The sequence below is a fragment of the Bemisia tabaci genome, chromosome 7, assembly GCF_918797505.1.
Source record: "Bemisia tabaci chromosome 7, PGI_BMITA_v3".
In the NCBI taxonomy this organism is placed as follows: domain Eukaryota; kingdom Metazoa; phylum Arthropoda; class Insecta; order Hemiptera; family Aleyrodidae; genus Bemisia; species Bemisia tabaci.
In genome coordinates this window covers 50,175,034-50,195,622 of record NC_092799.1, presented here as the reverse complement: position 1 = coordinate 50,195,622, position 20,589 = coordinate 50,175,034, and the positions used below count along the sequence as shown (strand labels likewise).

At 37.3% G+C, this 20,589-nt stretch overlaps 1 protein-coding gene across 1 annotated transcript; it reads right to left on the bottom strand.

Annotated features, from left to right (window-relative positions):
* Nucleotides 1–861: 861 nt before the first annotated feature.
* LOC109030168 (D-3-phosphoglycerate dehydrogenase) lies at nucleotides 862–19,760 on the bottom strand. Its single transcript, XM_019040998.2, has 11 exons — nucleotides 19,504–19,760; nucleotides 13,611–13,762; nucleotides 12,687–12,752; nucleotides 11,283–11,436; nucleotides 9,436–9,568; nucleotides 8,104–8,210; nucleotides 6,495–6,635; nucleotides 5,549–5,762; nucleotides 5,024–5,236; nucleotides 2,963–3,097; nucleotides 862–1,063 (listed from the first exon to the last, which is right to left on the bottom strand). Exons 1-11 carry the CDS (start codon nucleotides 19,633–19,635, stop codon nucleotides 978–980), a joined length of 1,533 nt encoding a protein of 510 aa, XP_018896543.1. The 5' UTR covers nucleotides 19,636–19,760; the 3' UTR covers nucleotides 862–977.
* Nucleotides 19,761–20,589: the final 829 nt, after the last annotated feature.

The window sequence follows — 20,589 nt, the reverse complement described above, 5'->3', positions numbered from 1 at the left end:
TTTGAGGGTGGTTTAAGGAATGTAGGTGATGAAAGTTTCACGAGAGAGAAAAACCATTAGATAATATTGATAAAAGCATACACTTAAAGATTATTTTCGCAACGAGTCTGTGACACTGCGGAGGCGGCTGTTGAAAACTGTTTGCGATATCTTGGAAGACCACCATAGCTGTAACTTCTAAGTTTGCTGATTTAAAGAAGGAGATAAAATGAGTTGAGGAGCATATTTTTCCACGTCTTGCTATTCCATTCTGGCAATTTTTCAGGTCAGTTAATGATAATGATGAATTCGCAGGTGTCTGAAATTTGACGAATTCCGTGTTTAAGTGGGTACCAAGTGAGTTGAATACGAGGATACCATTGGTTCATAAATTGAACAATTATTGGATGAGATAAGACAAAATGATCTTATCTGCGCTAAAATACATGCGTTTATATGGGAAATGCCACCAAATGACGTCACTAGGCGGCGCATTTTCTCACTTTTAAATCTATTTATATTTTATTTCCCATAGTCGAAAACAATTATAAAAAATACTGCAAAATCAGCTCTTTCGGCACTTCCAGATGAAGCAATAAAAAATTTGCGTGCAAATTCTCCATTGCTTATGTATTTTCTTTTGATATTTATTAATTACTCATAAATAATTGTGAATTATTAATCAAATAATTCATTAATTTTATACTTCTTACTCCATTACCTTTATACTTTATTAATTTTATACTGTACTTCATATATGTAGTTCCTTCTGCTTTAGTTCATTCGTACGCCCAGTTCATCTTGACAAAAATATCGTCTTAATTACAAAATTGAAGGATGGGATTTGGGAACAGAGGGCATTATGAATAATAATTTCCAGCCTTATTTCAAAAAATGTTAATTTATGGACGAAAAATAAACTTTGTACAGTTTATATTAGTAATTAGCTTAGTTCTAGGTAAGACAAAGTAATAAAAGTTCTGGTTTCGGTTCGTGCATTATTTCAACGGTAGTTGAACAGCGATCCATGTCTTTGGACCTCCAGCAATTGAAATTTTGTGAGCGTTCTTGCTGACATAGTCACCTGTAACAGAAATACAACTTTTTTTATTTTTACCTCTAAAGTTGGTTCACGTTCAACATTTAATTTGATATTTTCCCAATTGATAGCAATGACTGGAAAATCAATGGAAGCCATGATACTTTATTTTTTGGTAAATTTATAGTACGTCGAAAAAAAAGCACTAGACGCATCATCATTTCACCAAGTTTCGGCCAATTTTCATTGAGATCGAATGCATTTCAGGATGCGTAACTATGCAAATATGCAACGCGCGGAGAAGAGGAGATCGAGTGAGCGATTAAGAACCACAATACAATACAATTTGGTGACTGTTTCATGGCAGATTTTTAGCGCTGATTCCGAAAATGACACCTGTTTTTCTGGATTAGTTGGATTTTCCCGGAATTTTTTACAGAAAATTTCGATTTTGATAACTGACTCAGGTACGTCCGGTGTTTAGGGCTAATTCCGAAAATGACGCTCGTTTTACTGGATCAGTTGGATTTTCCTCGACATTTTTACAGACAATTCCGATTTTTCCGGGTAAATCGAAATATTCCAGAAAAACGGGTGTGATTTTCAGAATCAGCGCTAAAAATCTGCCCCGAATGAATTACCTAATTTTTGGCAGATTTAAAAAAAAATGCTGACCGGTGCTTTTTGTGCGTATTAGATGTATTTGTAATGCAAACAAAGGATTGAAAGCGTCCCATCATTTGGGATTCTCGCAGTAAAATTCGCTGCTGCCGCGCCGCGCCAAGCCGCGAGTAAGGTGGCGAGTGAAGAGTGCATCGAGAATCAAAACGCCTTCATTTCCGTGCATATGCAACACGGACATCCGTAGAGCTCGAAAAGTTGCATCAAGGCGCTACGATGGAATTCGCTTATCGTTCGTCGCATGCAATACCAACTGAGGGTGCTACGCTTGTTCTTCTAATACCTCAACTTAAGTTCAGCGTTGCCCATTCCTCCGATGAAGCCAATTATAACTTAACTACAACTTCATATTACCGCTTTTTATCGTAACATTGTTGATATTTCAAAAAAAGCTTAAGTTGTTTAAATGGACGGAGTTAAACAGAAAGGAACCAAGCCACATCGGGATCGAACCGAGAAAAAGAGGTTTAAAGTTTGGCTCCTGCGTAAGACTCAATGTAAAAGATAAACCTAAAGTGCAATTTCTGCAAAATTTGCTCGAACAAAAACTTTGAAATTTTGGCGATAGATAGTAGAGCAGTGGTTGACTTCAAAATCACTCATAACTCAATTTTTTCCAAAATGTGGGTTGGTTCCTTTCTGCTTAACTCAGTCCAAATGTATTACATCGTTGTACTCCGTGTCCACGCGAGGTGTATAATTATATCATCCCAAAATACCTGTGTATTATTGCAGTTAATGCATTATTTTTTTAAAAATAATCAGGAGAATTTTTGTGTAGCGGTGTGCCGTCATAGATTAATCAGGGCCTGCAAATAATCTCCTTGGGATTTTGTTTGGTAAGTGAGCAACTGAGCAATGCTCACGAGAATTCTTCCATGCTGAGGAAGAACGCCGTATAAGCCTTCAGACGTTGCCATATTTACTTCATTAAAAACCCGAACTTTCTGAGCAAATTGTTAACATTTTCCCCCAAAATTTTCAGACAATTTTGTCCGCAATTTAATCTATAATATGCTAAAATTTCAAGGAAAAATATGCATTGTCAACTTTTCTCAAAAATATAAGTTTTAGCTCGAAAAATTTGGCAACTCTCCAATGTTCATGCGGCGTTTTTCCTTAACACGGCAGAGTTGTCTGATGTGTACATAAGTTTTGCTCTTTGTTCAAGGAGAGTGCTCCGCATCGTGTGATGAATGTCAGGTACTTTGGAGAATTTTTGATTAAGGGATCGAATCGCAAAAATAATTTTTACAAACTTACTTATTGTTTTTGTTACATCGCCAGGGTTCACAGCTTTTACAACAAAAGAGGAATGATCTGTGAGAGGGATACCATCAGGTTGGAAGACCGATCCGTTAATGGAAAGGAGGTAGGGTTTCTCACCATCTACGGTTCCTGTAAGTTTAAGCGCAAAATGAATAAATATAACCGTAGATTTCATAAAATATAGTCCCAAAAATTTGAATTAAGGGGCTTGGAGGACAAGGCATGAGTGCAGTTTTTGAAAAAATTAAGATATTAATGATTTCAAGTATAATTAGTTTTGATGCATATTCTATAAAAAATTCGCTCCCAAATTCCAATTTTAAAGCATGAAAAAGCCAGTTTGAACTTTCTTTCCACCATATGGATCCATGTAGTTTCGAAGCTTCAAACACGTATTTCTCGAAGTAACAAAAACTGCACTTATGCGCCTTGTCCTCCAAGCCCCTCAATTAAACCTCCATTGATAATGGAACAAAAAAAGTTTTGAATTCATGAGTCAACACAAAGACACCAGCCCCCTATAGAGATGCAGTGGATTACACTTTGCAATAAGGAACCACTATCTTTGGTTCTCCCATAAAAGCACGTATCTGTATAGGGGAACCAATACTATGTATGTTCTTTCTAAAATGGGCCAGAAATAGTGGTTCCTTATTGCAAAATGTAATCCAAGTTATGTTCTGCATAATTCGTCGTTTCCCTCGCGAAAGAACGTCACAACATTTCAATGTTGCCAAATTTCTCCAATCAATTTGCCTTTTTTATCAGGAGAATCTTGGGAAATTCTGACCGAAATCACTGATTTTTCTTCTTGTCTCGTTCAAAAATGAGACAAATTTTGAACAAAAATTGCACAGGTAAATTGTTTTAAAAAATAAAATTGTGTTAGTCAATTTGGCAACTTTGGAATGGAGTTACGTTCCTTCGTCCAGAAACCGACGATTAGACATTGTCACATAGATCATGTTACATTGTACCACCGACAAGATAAACCAAGAAAAAAAACTCAAATTCCAATTCGATTAACTATTTTTAATGCGCATTTGATTGATTGCTCGCCCACCACACCTCTTAAAAACACGTATTTGGAAGGATAGAGACTTTAATCTCCCCACTTATAGTGAGCCTCCGTGAATATTTCAATGACACACAAATAAACACAAACCCGTTTACACTGAAAAAAAATATTCAATCAGAATTTCTATTTTTGAAATGGATTTGGAACCCTTGGCTAGAGCAAATATTTATACTCTGATGACAATATTTACGTAGCGTAACTACGCTGCAGCCTAAGTATACTTCTCATTTATTGTTTAAAAAAGATAGATGAGTGTCAAACTTATGTTCACACGGTGGTTAGTCAGCATGATGCCTCGCTCCTTTGACGTAAGGACGTATCTCTATTTTCATATGATTCCCGGAAAGTATGCAGTAATATGGACAGCAGGACTTACGTGAAAATGTAGATATGCCCTTATGAATAGAGCAGTTGAGTTTGCGTGAGTGTTGAGGGGGTAAAATTGTGAATGAAATGATGAGGGTGTGTCATTTTTAGGCAATAAAATTTCACGTTGCGTTACAATCATTCTCTGTTTTTACTCTCAAATCGTCAATCGTCACCATATTCCAATTGAAAATGGGAATGTAACTGACCAAAAATGAACTGGCTGTCTCTATACCATTTCTTGGCCTTGTTTTAAGAGAATCAACCCAAATGACATAATCAGCTCCCATGTAATCCGCAGGTATACCACGGGAGGCGGTATGACCTGAAAGTTTGCCTCGAAGGAAGGATTTCTCTAATGTCGATAGGTATCGATAGGTATTTTTTAAGTTGTTGCAAGAGCCGCCGCCTCCTCCCCCCTCCCTTCGCACCACAAAGTAGCTGCGACTACTCCTTGGAACTCTAAAATCTCCATGATTTAAGTCAACACGTTTTTTCACATTATTTATTTTTTGTTGAATCGGGCTATTGTCTCGTATTTATCTTATCTATACCTAAACATTTTTACTTTTTTTTCAAAGTAATTTATCTCAATCTTGAACATTTTTTACCTTTAATTTCAATAGGTTGGCCATTTGCATTTGCCTTTAGGACTAGATGGCTTTTTGAGTGGCCCGAAGCGTCGTGTTGATGGTCCACTTTGAGTCCGTTCTCCTCTGCTAATGTTGGTGCGTTCACCAAGTTGACCTCCGACTGGACCTTCCCGTCCAGAAGACCCACCAGAACCCCGGTGCTGAAGAAGTTCTTCCCCGCTAATTCAGCTCCTGGAATAAGCAAACACCATTTACATATCTGTCCTTTATTTTGTAAAAACGAAAAAATTATTAATAAATCGCCCCACTTCGAGCTCAAATTTTAATTGTGCACCACCCATCTTTTCCACTTCTATTTTCAGCAGTGGAGCTAGGCATTACTACATTTTGAAAAATTTAGAATAGCGTTCCCTCATCGATGTTCGATGTATATTTTTGCACGAGTTCATATTTTTTTGAAATCACTGGCTCTTTTTGAGCATTTTAACCAGGTTAACACTCAGAAAATCTGACTGTCAGAAGAAAATTATAAATCCGGATTACCTGCTGTGATTACAGAGACCGGGGAACTGTTCGAAGAGCTGTCTCGCAGAATTTGACTAGCCACTTTGCCTAATTTTGAGGCCAGTTCGATCCAAGAGTTGGTTCGGGGATCAGCTGTAGCTCTGAGAATGGGTGCGTTGACAACTCCATTCAGCCAGGCTCCGGCACCCACTTCGTTCAGAGAAATGAACATTTCCGCAATCTCCACGGCGACCTGTTGAAGAACAGACAATCAAGTATTTTACAAATGTGCAGTGTATATGTACTACTGTAAATGGGTAAGGGGGATTTTTCCTATTGTTGTAAAATGTTGGTAAATAATGGTAAATACCCAGGGTGATCAGAATAGGAGCAAATGGTCAGATCTGACCATAAAAATCCAGCAATGTCCAGAATAACGAAATAATATCCATATATTGCTGAGATGTCCAGGATGACCACGAATTCTCTCCAAAATTACCATAAATATAAAAAATCACCAGAAATGGAGAATTTGCATGAAAATTTTGTATTTCTTCATCTAAAAGTGCTTAAAGAGTTGATTTCACAGTATTTTTAATAATTTTTTTCTGATATAGGAAATAGTGTAAAAATAGATTTAAAAGTGAGAAAATGCACCGTCTGGTGACGTCATCTGACGGCATTTCCCATTCAAAAACATGTGTTTTAGCAGATTAGATCATTTTGTCATATCTTCTCCAATAATTGCTCGATTCATGAACCATCTATCCTCGTGTTCAGTTCACTCAGTAGTTTCCACTTAAACGCGAGATTCTTCAAATTTCAGACACTTGCAAATTCTCTAATGCTGAAATGTCCAGAATGGCCACAAATCCTCTCCAAAATGGCCACAAATATCCAAAAATCACCAGAAATTACCAAAATAAAGAAAAATAAAAAATTTAGGTGTGGGAGAGCTTAAAATTATAAGAATTTGGCAGCTTACCCGAACTTGCGCTTCTTTCGTTGATGCTCCAAGATGAGGCGTAACGATCGCTTTCGGGTGTTTGATAAGGTTCCAAGACGCCTCACTTTTGGGTGGCTCCTCACAGAATACGTCTAACGCGGCACCACCACATCGCCCATCCTGCCATAAAAAAACGCATTTGAATTACGATGTACTTAGTCAGTACGTCTCAGTGCAGCTACCACATTAGTGATCTGATTATACATTTTTGTTGTTATCCTCTTCAGCATTTTTAGAGACAGATATATTTCAGAGACCCCGCAGGCACTATTATCTTTCGTATACTGCCATGCTAAAGAAGAACGCCGTATAATCTTGTATGGAAGTTGTAAGAAAGAAAATAACAAATAAAGAGAAAATTAAGGGGGGTATTAAGTGTTCTAGGAAGGAATAAAGGTCCGAGGAACTTTTTTCTTATCGAAATTATATTCTAGAGGCACTTCAAGAATATTAACTTGGTCTTGGCAAAAATCACATCGCTCAGATTGTTAGTGCGAGGTCTCTTTATGTATCGTCTCTGGAAATTTTCTCTTTTCTCACTTTTCCCACTTGCAAACAGAGGATTTGCTGAGAATAAAATGCGCTTACAAAATAGTTGAAAAATCGGGACCGTTGTTTTTTATAAATCAACAGAATTATCGATTTTTTTAAGTTGGGTTATCTGAGTAGGCTGAGAGGCGAGACCGGTACTTTGACTCGGAGATCAGATTCAAACGGGAAATGAAAACACCCGCTCATGAAAAAGTTTAAGAGATTGAATCATATCGACCTTTGCACTTCCTGGACATTAACACCTGAGCTTTAGTCTCAATTCCTCTTTTCACGCTACGAATGAAAAGATTCGCGTCGAAGAAATTGGAGCACTGGGTGGGTTAAAAAATGCTATTGCCATGTTTGAGAAACGATTTATAGGGACTTCCTCGAAACATCCCTCGAGATGCTACTTAATCTTAATCTACGGAAGACCAACAGATTAAACCATAGCACGGCAGAGCAAAATGTATTCTTTTCGAGACAAAAATGACCCCCTTCAAACCTAACTTTTAATTGAAATATTTCAGAGAAATGTTTTAAACCGATTGATAGAGGGCAACATTTTTTAGTAATTTAAGTGTCAATTAGTATCTCGGCGGCGAAAGTGCATAAATGCATACCTCTTTTACTGTGTTTCAAAATAGTTCTTTCCAATGTTTTTCATCGAAAGAGAACAAATCAACTTTATACCTTGAAATGTTCACAAAATTTTCTTCACCCAATATGAAAAGTAAGGAAATTTTAAAAAAAAAAATATCGTGGTGTATTTTCCCGCCCATTTAAGAAATATATTATGACAGGAAGTCTGTAGCGTCACAAACGGAGATACGCGTTTTTGCAGTTTCACCGTCGAGATATTTTAAGTTGTGACGCCGACAATTCCTTCTGTTTCGTGTTCTATAATAACCGATGAGAACTCAATATTAGTCCATCTCAAAGTTGTTCCTGGGTTTTCACCTTAGTTCGTGATAAATCGGTCTGGACAAGGATTTTTTTTAAAAATTATTATTATTTTGGAACGATGCTCAAAGAATTGAATTAGATGGGTGCTTACATTCAGAGCTGTGAGTAGGTCCTCTTCACTGATAATTCCTCCTCGAGCTACATTCACAATTTTGACTCCTTTCTTGCACTTGGATAATACTGCATTGTTGATTAAATCTAAAGAGAACATTAAAAGTTGATAAGATTGCACCCTAATCATGGGTTATTTTAAACTTAATAATTTGAAATTATGTGAACATTTTCTGGGTAGTATTTTACTATTTTATGTGGTATACAATTTTAAGATAATAAGAAATCCGCAATACACTTTTTCTCTACAAACATGCTAAAATACGAGCTAGGCTATTTTAGTTCGTGAATTTTTTTGATAAAAAAAAAACATATTTATGAGCAAGTTTCCGAATGGATTGGCGAGAAATTTTCCTTAAAAATTGAAATTGCTAGCATACTAATGGACCATTAGATAAGGTACGAATATCAGCATTCTGATACACGTTTCTTAACCAAAATTTTACGTAAAACACGATGCACACAACGAAAATTACCGAAATTAACTCCTTACGAAGATATTTAATGATTCTTGATGCGTGAATTCAAACCACCCGCTCATGAAAACTCAATGCTCTACGTGATTCACATCGCGCGCTAAACGTTATCATGACAGTCTCTGCGATATAAAAATCTGGCAACCTCAATCTTGACGCTTTGGCTCAGCTATAGCAAATTGCTAATAGTTTGAACAACACATGGTGGGAAATGAACATTGCTCGATTGAGAAGCTTGCTGAAACCGTTGTAGTGGGCGATTTGACTTATGTAGAGCTTTGAGTTTCTTGTGAGCGGGCAGTTCAAATTCCTCGTAACCAATGTGAAATAAAAACGTTAATATCTCCGTTAGGAGTTGGTTTCAGTAATTTTCGTTGTGTGAATCGTTTTCTACGTGAAATTCTGGTTAAGAGACATGTATCAGATCGCTTAAATTCGTACCTTGTCTAGTGGTCCATTGTGAATAAGTGCGCTTGAGCACTCTATTTCTCTTTCTCAATGCGAGCATTATACCTACAAAAAATTCTTGAGTTATAATGCCTACATTTCCAGTTCTCCAAAAAAGTTATACAAATATACTAATTTCTAAGATGAGGAGAATGCAGTAGACCTTTCGACACGGTACATTTCTATTTAAAATTCAAATTTCTACGTTCGATTTTGAAGATTAAACCTGTTTTTTTTCTAAGTCAGCCATTTTTTGGTGGTCCATATTGAGTAGTCTTAATTTCTCGCTAAGGCTAGGTATATTTCTACCAAATAGTATCGCTAGAAGCAAGCAGCAATGTTCAAATTTTCGACTTTTGTGTTGAAAAATGTGGAAAAAGATTACTCACTTCTAGTTTGGGGGATTAAAGGTGTATGAACGGTTATGTAATCAGCTATGGGCCATATTTCTTCTAGAGAGAGGCTTTGGACGTTAAACGATAAGGCATCTTCTGCGGATACCATCGGATCAAAACCTACTGTCTGTAAAAACGAGAAAAGAGAGTGATTAATAAAGTCTGTCTCATATTTTGCCTCGTACTTCACGAAAAAAAGAGGAATCAATAGGATAAAGTTGATGCGATTAACTTTTTCCATTTCTTGCGATTTGTTTTCACAACCTATTCATGGCTCAGTGTAACTCAAGTTTGCGTCATCAGTTCCCTTAAAAAGATAGGAAACAAAAAAGTATGGTAAGGACGTAATTTTCCCAAACCAACAACAAAAATGCAAGCAATTTTTTGTCTGAACGTCCTCGTTAATCTTTGACATCTAGTTTAAAGCAAGGGTAAAATTTTTCACAGAAACGTCGTTTATTCCGAAACATTTGAAGAAAAAATGTCAGATGAAATTCCTTGCTCCACATTTTGTTTGTCTGCGGTTTCACTCTGAAAGCTTCTATTTCTGAAATGTGCTGTATGGGTTTTCCAAATTGGATCCATTGGCATGGGCATGGGCTCGTGTCGTAGGATTCTTTTGAAGCTCCTTCCATTCGATGAGTATGCAATTCGATCTATGGGGAGTAATAATAGTCGCTCGAGATCATACATATAGCGAATTTCCAGTGGGGACCTCATACAGTAAGATCGATATGCCTGAAATTGTTTGAAATTCTTGCACTTCATTGATCATGCAATTTGATCTCTGTAAATTTGAAGCAGCTGTTTGATATAAATGTGACATTTAACTTCTGAAATAAGCATTTGCTGGGCTTTTTTTATACGCTTTGTCACCTCTTATTTTAGTTATTATTCCAGTCCATTCTTTTTGTACAGGTGGATCGAGTTTGAATTAAAATAACAGCTTTCAACGGACTCGTTTCAATGAGGATACACTGGGAAAAAATACATTGGATTTAGAGTCCGGACTCTTAAAAACATCGACAGGAAAAAGTACTCTTGATTCAATCAGATTTAAGCTTAAATCAAGAACCAAGCCTCATAATTTGAGCAGTTTTTCTTTTGATTTAAGTTTAAATCTAATTGAATCAAGAGTCCTTTTCTTGTCAATATTTTCAAGAGCCTGGACTCTAGATCCAATGCGTTTTTTCCAATGTAGGCTTTACATTTAGACCATCGTAATACTCAATATAAGATTCAATTTTAGATTCTGAGTTAAGATCAAAATCGATGACATGCACGTTGAAGTACAATAATGGAGATGTTGTATGTGTGAGGAATTTGCGATTTGACTATAGATTCTTATGTAAAAGTTTGCGAGAAACACGATGGTACCACTGATTTTCTCTGAAATTTACTCCCAAGCTCAAAAAAAGCTCTCAAGTTGAGGCCAAAACAGAGGGGATATCCTACACTATCCTGAGAGTCCACCTCTACATCAAGACAAACTCTCCATGCAAAGATAGGGAGCGAGCGAATACATCGACGGGGCTGCCACTTTATTTGGGGACTCTAAAACTGAAATCACGGCAACCCTGCTAATGTATTTACTCTCTATCTTAGCATGGGGAGTTTGTCTTGATGTAGAGGTGCACTCTCAGGATAGCGTGGGATATCCCCTCCATTTTGGCCTCGACTTGAGAGCTTTTTTGAGCTTGGGAGTTGATTTCAGAGAAAACCACTGGCACCATCGTGTTTTTTGCAATCTTTTACATAAGAATCTATAGTCAAATCGCAAATTCCTCACATATACAGCATCTCCATTGAATTGAATGGTACGGTATATTCAGTAAACTTACTTTCATTCCAAAAGATTGCATTCTTTTGGCAACTTCCCTGCCGATTCTACCAAGACCTAGAATTGCTAAAGTTTTTCCTTCTAGTTCTGTCCCTGAATACTGTTTTCGAGCCCATTTGCCATCTTTTAAGGCAGCACAACCTTGAGGAACGTGCCTGAAAAATTCCGCAAATGCAATAATTATGCCTTACACTTATTGCAAAAAACGACTTAACTTTCTTTTCGAAAAAATATAGTGAGCCATTTTAAACCTTTGGACTTTTGCAAATTTGGAAGATAATATTTTAAATCGAATTCAACGGCTTCCCGCTCCCCTCCCCTCAAAATTTCCAATTTCTTGTTTTATGACACGATTGTTCACAAAATGTTTCAATTTATTGCATCGGTTGTGGCTTGCAGGTATCACGGCTTGAGCTTCACGTTTAAGTGCTCTTGTGAAAGCGAAGAATTGAAAAAAAAAAATTATAAGAAAAGCAAAGACAAAAGAATAAAACTTAATCATGGTGCATTTGAGTGCACTATGCAGTCATAAACAAGAAGATATCAGTCAGATTGAGCTAAGTGTAAGTGTTCAAATATGAGTACAGTCTGGAAGGTTGATGGATTTAAAACTGTAAACTTTTTAATAAAATTATCAGTATTGTAAGGAATCAATCCAGATCTTCGATTTACTTTGTGCAAAAATTCAAGAGAACTGATAATTTAATAATCGCACCGTCGTATTCAAGTGAATTCGTTGTCAATTCCAGTATTTTTTTTATCAATAACCTGATCAACTTTCATGCTGAGATTTCAAGTGTGTGTTAATACAAGACCTCAACGCTGTGCACCTCCTTATCAATTTGAACCCATTCATTTTAACTACTTATCGTATCTTTCAACTTCAATACTTCAATTTTGAGGCAAACAAATCAAAAGTTCAACACCCTCTTCATTCAATTATATCGAGAGGAATCATGCCAGTAAAAATGAACCCCTCCGTCCATTCCAGATATTTTCGAAAAATTCCCCTGATCGAATGATATGAAATTTAAGATTTTGACGCTCTGTGATGGATATAATGTATGACACGCGATTTTAAAAACCGAAAATGCGTAAATTAGAGGACTTTCTCATAGTGGTAATACAATTGTAAAAAGCTTACCGATACAATGGTATTCATTTTTGTTCCAAATTTATTGTTAATGATGATGAGATTGGCAAGCAACGAGATTGTGCAGATTTGAAGTATTGAGCGCTTGAGCTTACATATGGTGATTCGATGTACTCAAGAGTTGATTTTTATGCGGATCAATATTGACAAGTCTGAAGTGTCTCGCGGCAACAATGTTTTCTCAAGTCAATCAATTCACATCTATTATACAGTAAGTAAAAAAAGACTGAGTATCTCAATAGAGGTTCTTACCTTGCAAGACATGTGATTAGAGAGCAAGTCAGCTCACAAGCACTAGTTGAGTTTCCACCGGGTGTGCTGAAAATAAGAAAAATTCATTCTTATTCCCCAGTTGAATCCATATAAATGAGGACCGATCATTGTCTGACGTTTGTCAAAAATACATTTATTTCATTGTTAAACCTCTATTAAAGTATTTTAAAGGGGAAAAAGAAAAATAAGAAAACTTAGACCCATCTCTGAAACGTATGGTCAATTCCTTAAAGCTCAGATGTGAGAGAAAATAATTATTAGAGGTGTACTTTTGAAGACGTCACTTGCAGAAGCTGAGGTTCTCGAAAATAGCGTCAAAATAACCCTTATATCAAAAAATCATAAAAACTCAAGAGTTGCTTTATACCGAACAATTTTAAATTTCAAGGTGTTGTACCGGTGAGAGTATAGCGTTTAAAATGTGCCAAAGATAAACTCAAAATTAAGAAAAAAAAAAAAAAAAAAACTTGCCAGATAAAATTTAGTGGCCCCAAACCCATCCCATTGATGTCTTCACTTGTGGGAGTACTTTGTTTGCTTTAGTGTATCTTTCCTTTTTTTAGGAGGAGGATTGATATGCGAGTGATAGGGTCTCCCAGAGTGTAATGAAAAATTAGATTGCATTTTGCGAAAAGGAATCAGGATCATTGCAATGTTGCTAAGATTGTGCTACTTGACTCATTTCAATATAAATATTGATTTCCTGAAAAAATATGGAATTTGCTTGGTACCTATTTTTTGTCTAAAATTTACAGTTTTAGAGAGTAAAATAGAAACTGTTTAAAGATAATCAGGTTTGCCTTCCAAGACAAAAGAAGCTGCACAATCTTAGCAATATTGTAATGTTCCTGGTTCCTTTTTGCAAAATGCAATCCAATTATCAAAATGATGTATTTAACATACTTGAGGACCAAGACGCCTCTTTTGGTTGCCGCTTTGAGGTCGATGTTGTCCACCCCTGTGCCGGCTCGTCCCACTACACTCAACCGAGAGGCACATGTCAAAATTTCCTCTGTTACTTTCGTGTCCGACCTCACCACTAGTCCATCGTAGGCCTGTAAAATAATTACACCATGTGTTATTCGATGCTATGAATATAGGATAAGGGTATGATGTAGAGGTAGAATTTTGAAATTATTTTGATTGGACCTGAATGCCTGAAATCAGCTGAGAGCAATGTAAGAGCTGCGATCGATTTTTCTCCATAACGAGCTCACTACTTGCTTGAAATTGTCAAGAAATATTTTTTACACAAAGTAAACAAATATTACAGGAATTTTAAAAGTTACGTTGATGAGTATGAGCTCCTGGCGTAGATCCGCTGGTATTTCCAGAAAGGATCACGTCAGGAATGAGACGATACGGGAGATCATGGATGCCAAACAGACTATCGTGCATGGTATTATGATGAAACAACTCATTTGGTATGGTCATGCTCAGAGAATGGCAGGAGACAGATTGCTGAAGAAGGTCCTTGGTTGAGTTCCTCCTGGGAGTTGGCGCAGAGGGTTGGAGAGAGGGCATTGAAGCAGAAATTTTAAGGTGCTCAATGCCCCAAGGGTTGTGGTTCGATAGAGAGCAGTGGAGGTTAGGAGTCGTAGAGTGCGAGGGAATGCTATAAAGCGACGAATGTGTATGTGTACTTTAATGAGTTTTCAAAATAAAATATAAAGTACCCCAAATAGCCTGCAACATCTGAGAACAGAATTTTCAGAACACCTCTCTTATCGGAGCACGTTTCAGTGTAGCAAAAAACGGAAGCGTTGGATAAATTTTTTATTGCTCTCTCATTTTTAAGATTGAATTACGCAATATAGTGAAAATTCTCGCAGAAATATCTGTGTAAAAACGCTTATCATATAAGAATTCTCGACTTATTATCAACGGGTGACCATTTGAAAATGAGACGACAGCATCATTTATGATAAGAAATGTTGATTGAGCACGATGACTTGCTTACATAATGTCAAGTGTTGTAACACATATAAATTATTGAAAATTAAAATTAGCCACGCGACACATCGTAAGATGTCTTCGTAGACTGCGATTCGTCAGCCAACGTATTTATCAGTATAGCGTTGTAATATTATAAAGATGCGACAGATTGCAGAATGATAATGAAGGAGCTCGGAGGACAAGGCGCGTGACTGCAGTTTTTAAAAAAATTGAGATATTAATGATTTCAAGTAAAACTAGTTTTAATGCATATTTCGTGAAAAATATGCTCCCAAATTCCAATTTTAAAGCATCAAAAAGTCAGTGTGAACTTTTTTCCGCCAAAGGGAGCCATGTAATTTTGAAACTTTAAACACCTATTTCTCGAAATAGCAAAAACTGCAATTAAGCGCCTTGTTCTCAAAGCCCCTCAATTATTTACGTTACTCTGACCGTGCGTTGGGGTGGGGGCCGATTTGAGTGAGAAGGAAAAGACTCTTAACAGTTAAAAATATTTAAAAACTGACACTTTTACTTGGAGATTAGAACATAGAAGAAATGATCTCAACAGAAAAATAGATAAATCAGCGGTAGCCAAACAATTTTGAAAGGAAGGGCACGATATGAATTTTGAGCCGAAACTGATAAGAACTGCCCAGAAAGTCAGCACTCTTAATATCTTGGAAAGTATCCAGATATTAAGAAATAAAGAGAATTTAATCAACGCTGATTTAGAATGTCTCAAAAATCGGTTATTGCAATCTCTACCTTCAAAAAAAGTAAAAAAAATATTTGAACCACGGACACCCCGCCCGCCCACGAAAACACCAGAAACTGACGCGCCTGCGCAGCCAACAGTAAGGTGATCAAAAAGACTGCGAGTTCAGCAGTCAGCTGATGATGGTGGCCTGAGTAGCCGAAAAACGTTTTTTTAAAAAAAAATTTAAAAAAAATCTCCAAGTGAAAGCGTGAGTTTTTCAATATTTTAAAATTTTAATACAACAGCTTTCAGGGCCGGAGTAAGGGGGTGGCCACATGGGCCGCGGCCCATGGCGGCAAAATTAGGGGGAGGCAAATTTTTACAAACAAGAAAAGGTGACAAAATCTCTCATTTCCTGAGAGTACATTAATTTCTAATTTTGTCGTGTTTCGGTGATACAAAAGGCTGCGCACCTTTAATTAGTTGAGTTAAGAGAGAAACCGAACACGCAATTTGGCCTGGAGCGGCGCGGCGCAGAGAAAAATGGGACTTGAGATGAAAAGGAGAAGCCCTCGGCGCGGCGCGGCGGTCGGCATGTAACACATATTCGCGCCTACAAGACTGCACGAATACTTCACGCATTGCGTCAAACACAGTCCGGTCAACAGCGGTCGGCGCGGCGCGGCGTGAAATGCACAGCGCCTACAGGACTACATGAATACTTCACGCATTGCGCCAAACACAGTGTGGTCATAGAGCGGCGCGGCACGGCGCGGCGGCGGAAGTTAAAATTATTAAACCACATTTATGTTTGTTCTTTCTTAATTTTTAGTTCATTTCTTACAAATGAAAGGCCTTGTCTACACAGAGATAGGTTTACGGAACTGAACTTTCGCGCGAAGTTCCGTGAACTTTTGCTAGTAGTGCTGACAGGGCTTACGCAAAAAATGTGTCCAACACGAGTGAACGCGTCTTATGCACCCTTCTCCTTTCGGCACATCCACTTGATGGTTTTCATTGATGTTTCAAAATGAATGAGAGAAGGGCGGCAAGTAGGTAAATCCAGACATGACAGCTTTTACTGTTTGCGAAAAATTCGATTGTTTTATTAAAAAAGGAAAAGACTAATTTACAAGATTCAGGTTAAAAATTATAATGTCAAATTTAAGTAAATATGTAAAACGATAAAAAATAAAGAAAAAATGAGAGAGAAAGAAAGAAAGAAATAAGGATCAAACCGTTCGCTATCCGCCAAAAAAAATTAGCGTTACTTTGTTTGGTGCTTGAACTATACTTGTGGATTTTGAAATAATGACTCACAAGGAAAAATGTACAGTGTAAATTTTTAATTTTTCTTATGACCTACCAGATGGGGCCACTCCTTTTCTCACAAAACCTAAATTAAAACTTCTTGCATATTTGAGTCATTGTGGAAACGTACTTCTCTGAAGAGTTTCGCTGAAATTGTCTTCGGAGCGTAGAACCGAAATATTTGGAAGTTTTTCCTTCCAATCCTTTGACTTTTGAAATAAATGAGATGACACACTCCGTAACAATAAGTGGAAATAATTGTTGTTGTTGACTGTTCGAAGATACAGTTATCAAGCTCAAAAGTCTGTGTAAATACATTAACGGGAACAACAGTAGAAGTGTTTTTGCATGGAAAAGTTGCACGAGGCAAGTATTTCGTCGCTTCTCTGACGTAAGGGCGTATCTCAATTCCTACGTGAGCCCCGTTTTACATATAGATCCATGTCTTCTGGGGCTCATGCGATAATCGAGATACGTCCTTACGTCAGAGGAGCGACTATTTGTCCGACTAATGCCTCCTGAAAACTGGGAATTACATAATTATCTTAAATAACAGTCGTAACTAATCTGACAATGAGACTGTTCAGCTCGTTTTTTCAAACATGGCGTGAAAATTTAGTATGAATGGGCATGGCAATTACTCATAAAATTAATGAACTTTATTGGAATTTTCCAACCAGAGGCTACACTTTTTGAGGCTGCATATTTAGCAAGAAATTGCACAGTTCATGTAAGCATTGCTAAAAACATCAATTTTCGGTGTATTTCTTCAGCACTTATGTGTTTTTTTATTTTATTTTTTCTATAAATCTGCCAAAATATTGAATATAGGTTGTTACAACCGTTTTAAATCGTATACTGAGTCGTGAAATTCTCAAATCCACGTATCTATAGATTTTTTCATGATTTTTGAGTTTCGTCCCACTGTAAACTAGACTGCATTTTGCAATTAGGAACTATAAAGTCCGGCCCGGTTTAAAAACAACATATGTGCCATTAGTTTCCCTATGCACATACGTGTTTCTTCGGATGAGCCAGAATTTATAGCTCCAAATTGCAAAATGCAGTCCAACTGTCTGATCATTATACAGGTGATGCTACCACTATTCGACCACTTGAGAGCTGGTGTTGCCTACACTAAAAATTGAAGGCAAATTGACATGACGTAAAGTAACCTCTTCCTGTTTTGTAAGAAAGTGCTTTAAATGTGACTGGTTCTGGTGTGCAAATGCGTCTTTTTCTGTTGAGGTTACCCAGTACAGTAGATTTTCGTACGAGTACCGGAAACGCAAATTCATCAGCCATTGCCAAAAATTGAACAATTTATTTTTTTACAGGGTAGCGGTTGCACGAATTCTTATGAAAATTCCAGCGAATTTGCTTCACATTACAGGAGAAAATCCCCTGAAATTGGACTACATTTTACAATTAAGAGCCACTATTCCCTAAATACATAGGGCTTTTAATGGATGAGCAGAAAATTGTAGTTCCCCGCTGAAAAATATGGTTTAGTTTTGTTCTGATCATTTTTGTAGAGAAGAAATTCGTGCATGGATTCTTCTCAGGGCGGATCTTCAGTTTTTGCACAAGGCATTCTGGGCACGATAGAGCTATTTCAAATTTTAAACTTTAGCTGCATTATTTTAGACATATCGAAATTTCAGTCTGTAGACCGACCCTTGAGAAATGTTCGTGCCGAAAATTATCTTCCAAAGTCTCAAAAAAATTCAAAAGTACCAATTGACCATCGATATCGATTCACGAAATTGTTTGCAAAATGAGGAAAGTACTTTTGACTTAATTTTAAGATTTCGGAGGACGATTTCCGGCAAGAGCATTCCAGAATGATCCTCCATAGACTGAACTTTCGGACTTCCCAAAATAATCCACCAAATGGTTAAAATTTCAAACATATCAATCGTACCTAGAATACTACTAATAAGTCGCGCGTCTGTGCGCTCTGCGACACCCCAGTGTTCCGATATTAAATCCCTAGCGGGGAAGAAAAAAAATCCCTAGATTTCGCTAAAAATCCCTAAATCCCCAGATTTGCTCAAATATCCCCAAAAAATCCCTAGATTTTGCAAAAAACCGCCATTTTCAACGTAGAATCATGACGTCATTCAATGTATCGATTAGCAATATTTAAATCTGATTGGCTCGTTTGAATTTTGCCGCTCTCTGAAAGCAGTGCTAATCCAGACCAATAAAATGAAAGAATATTCGTTGAGTTCTTCTTATTGTTTTTTTACTGTTGAATATGCAGTTGAATGTCAAGTACATCGAGTAACGCAATCGTTTTAATTTCTGGCTTATTTACGAGGAAAATAGTGTTGCCAAAAAGGCCTACAAAATATAGATGAAAAAATATTTTCGATTGTCGAAGCTAGAATTGAGGTTGAAAAGTCGATTTTTGCTTACTTTACCTCATTAAAAAAAATCCCTAGATTTCCTGAAAAATCCCTAGATCCCTAGAAATTCTGGAAAATCCCTAGATCTAGGGATAAATCCCTAGACATCGGATCACTGCACCAACCGCCACTGACAGCAATCTCACCAAAGCTCCTCCGGCCGATCGCATCGCCTTATTTCCTGCCTTGTTCCCTCAATCCACGATTTGGCAGGGTGTCCTCTACGTTCTCTGCCAGGGGAGACCCAATCCAGAACCTTCTTAGGCAACCTATCATCTGGCATCCTTTGCACATGCCAATACCAGACAACCTGTTTTGTGAAAATGTCATTCATCATGTTGTTTCGCACATACTATTTGCTATATTGTACCTAGAATGCATAACGCAAAAGATGCAGATCCAACCCACCAAACCAATCGTATCAGCTTATTGAACTTACCGGTATTTCCTTCTTGAGTTCCTCGACGCTTAGGCCGAACTTACACGTGACATCGATACCGCCCGATTTGAGCAACTGCACACACTGTTCGTCCACGGCGTCACTCACCAACACTTTCTTCACACTCGGCATTTTCACTTTCCGACCGAATTTCACAATCCACACTGATTCTCTTAACTCTAAATTTCCTCACGTATCGACTAGACTCGATCATAAAACACGTCTCTCGTTCCGATTGAACTATTTAAAGTAGTCGAATTAACAAAATTGTTCACGTTATCTTATCAGCTTCCTCTCCTCAGTAAAGAACTTCTCCCTCACTCCCATCGTTTCTCCCATCAGTCAAATCGTCGCTCCTCTGACGTGAGGGCTGAGGGCGCATCTCTAACTCCGCATGAGTCCCGGATAGCATAGAGTTATACGGAGAACAAGGCTCATGTAAAAATAGAGATATGCCCCTATGTCAACGGAACGACGAAACATCGTACTGGCGAGGCGCGAATGATTGGCTATCGATATTTCCCTACTTGAAGCTGTAATACAGAATCGATTATTAAGGAGTTGGTTGCGAGCATAATGACGATCGATCTTTTTCTATGGGTGTAGATGGCAGATAAATCGATTCATCGCTACATTATTTTTTATTTGTCCAAGTGGCGCTACACTCATTTCATCTCCGGCTCTCAATACTAGCTTGGGCTAGGTTATCGTTGTGCGTCTTCGTTCGGCGCACACAGGACCGAGTTAGTGGGAGAGGTCGGACAAGGAAACTTTGAAAGCTAATGTTCTCGAAATTATCCCTATTAGCAGAACAAAGTTTTGTTTTTCTAAAAAAAAGTATAAAAAAACATATCTGTTATCTGAATGGTAGTTTTATATAAAAAACGTGTAACGCTTATATAAAAAAAAATCAAAGTTCAGACCTGACCAAAATATATGGAAAATGATAAAACTTAGATAAGGTAATTTTTTTTATAGACAATTTTTTTTATGACGCATGCATACGAAAGTATTAAAAGTGAACATTTTTATGTAATTATTATATAAAAAAAGGTCATCATTTTCGTGAGCTTTTCGCGGAATAGA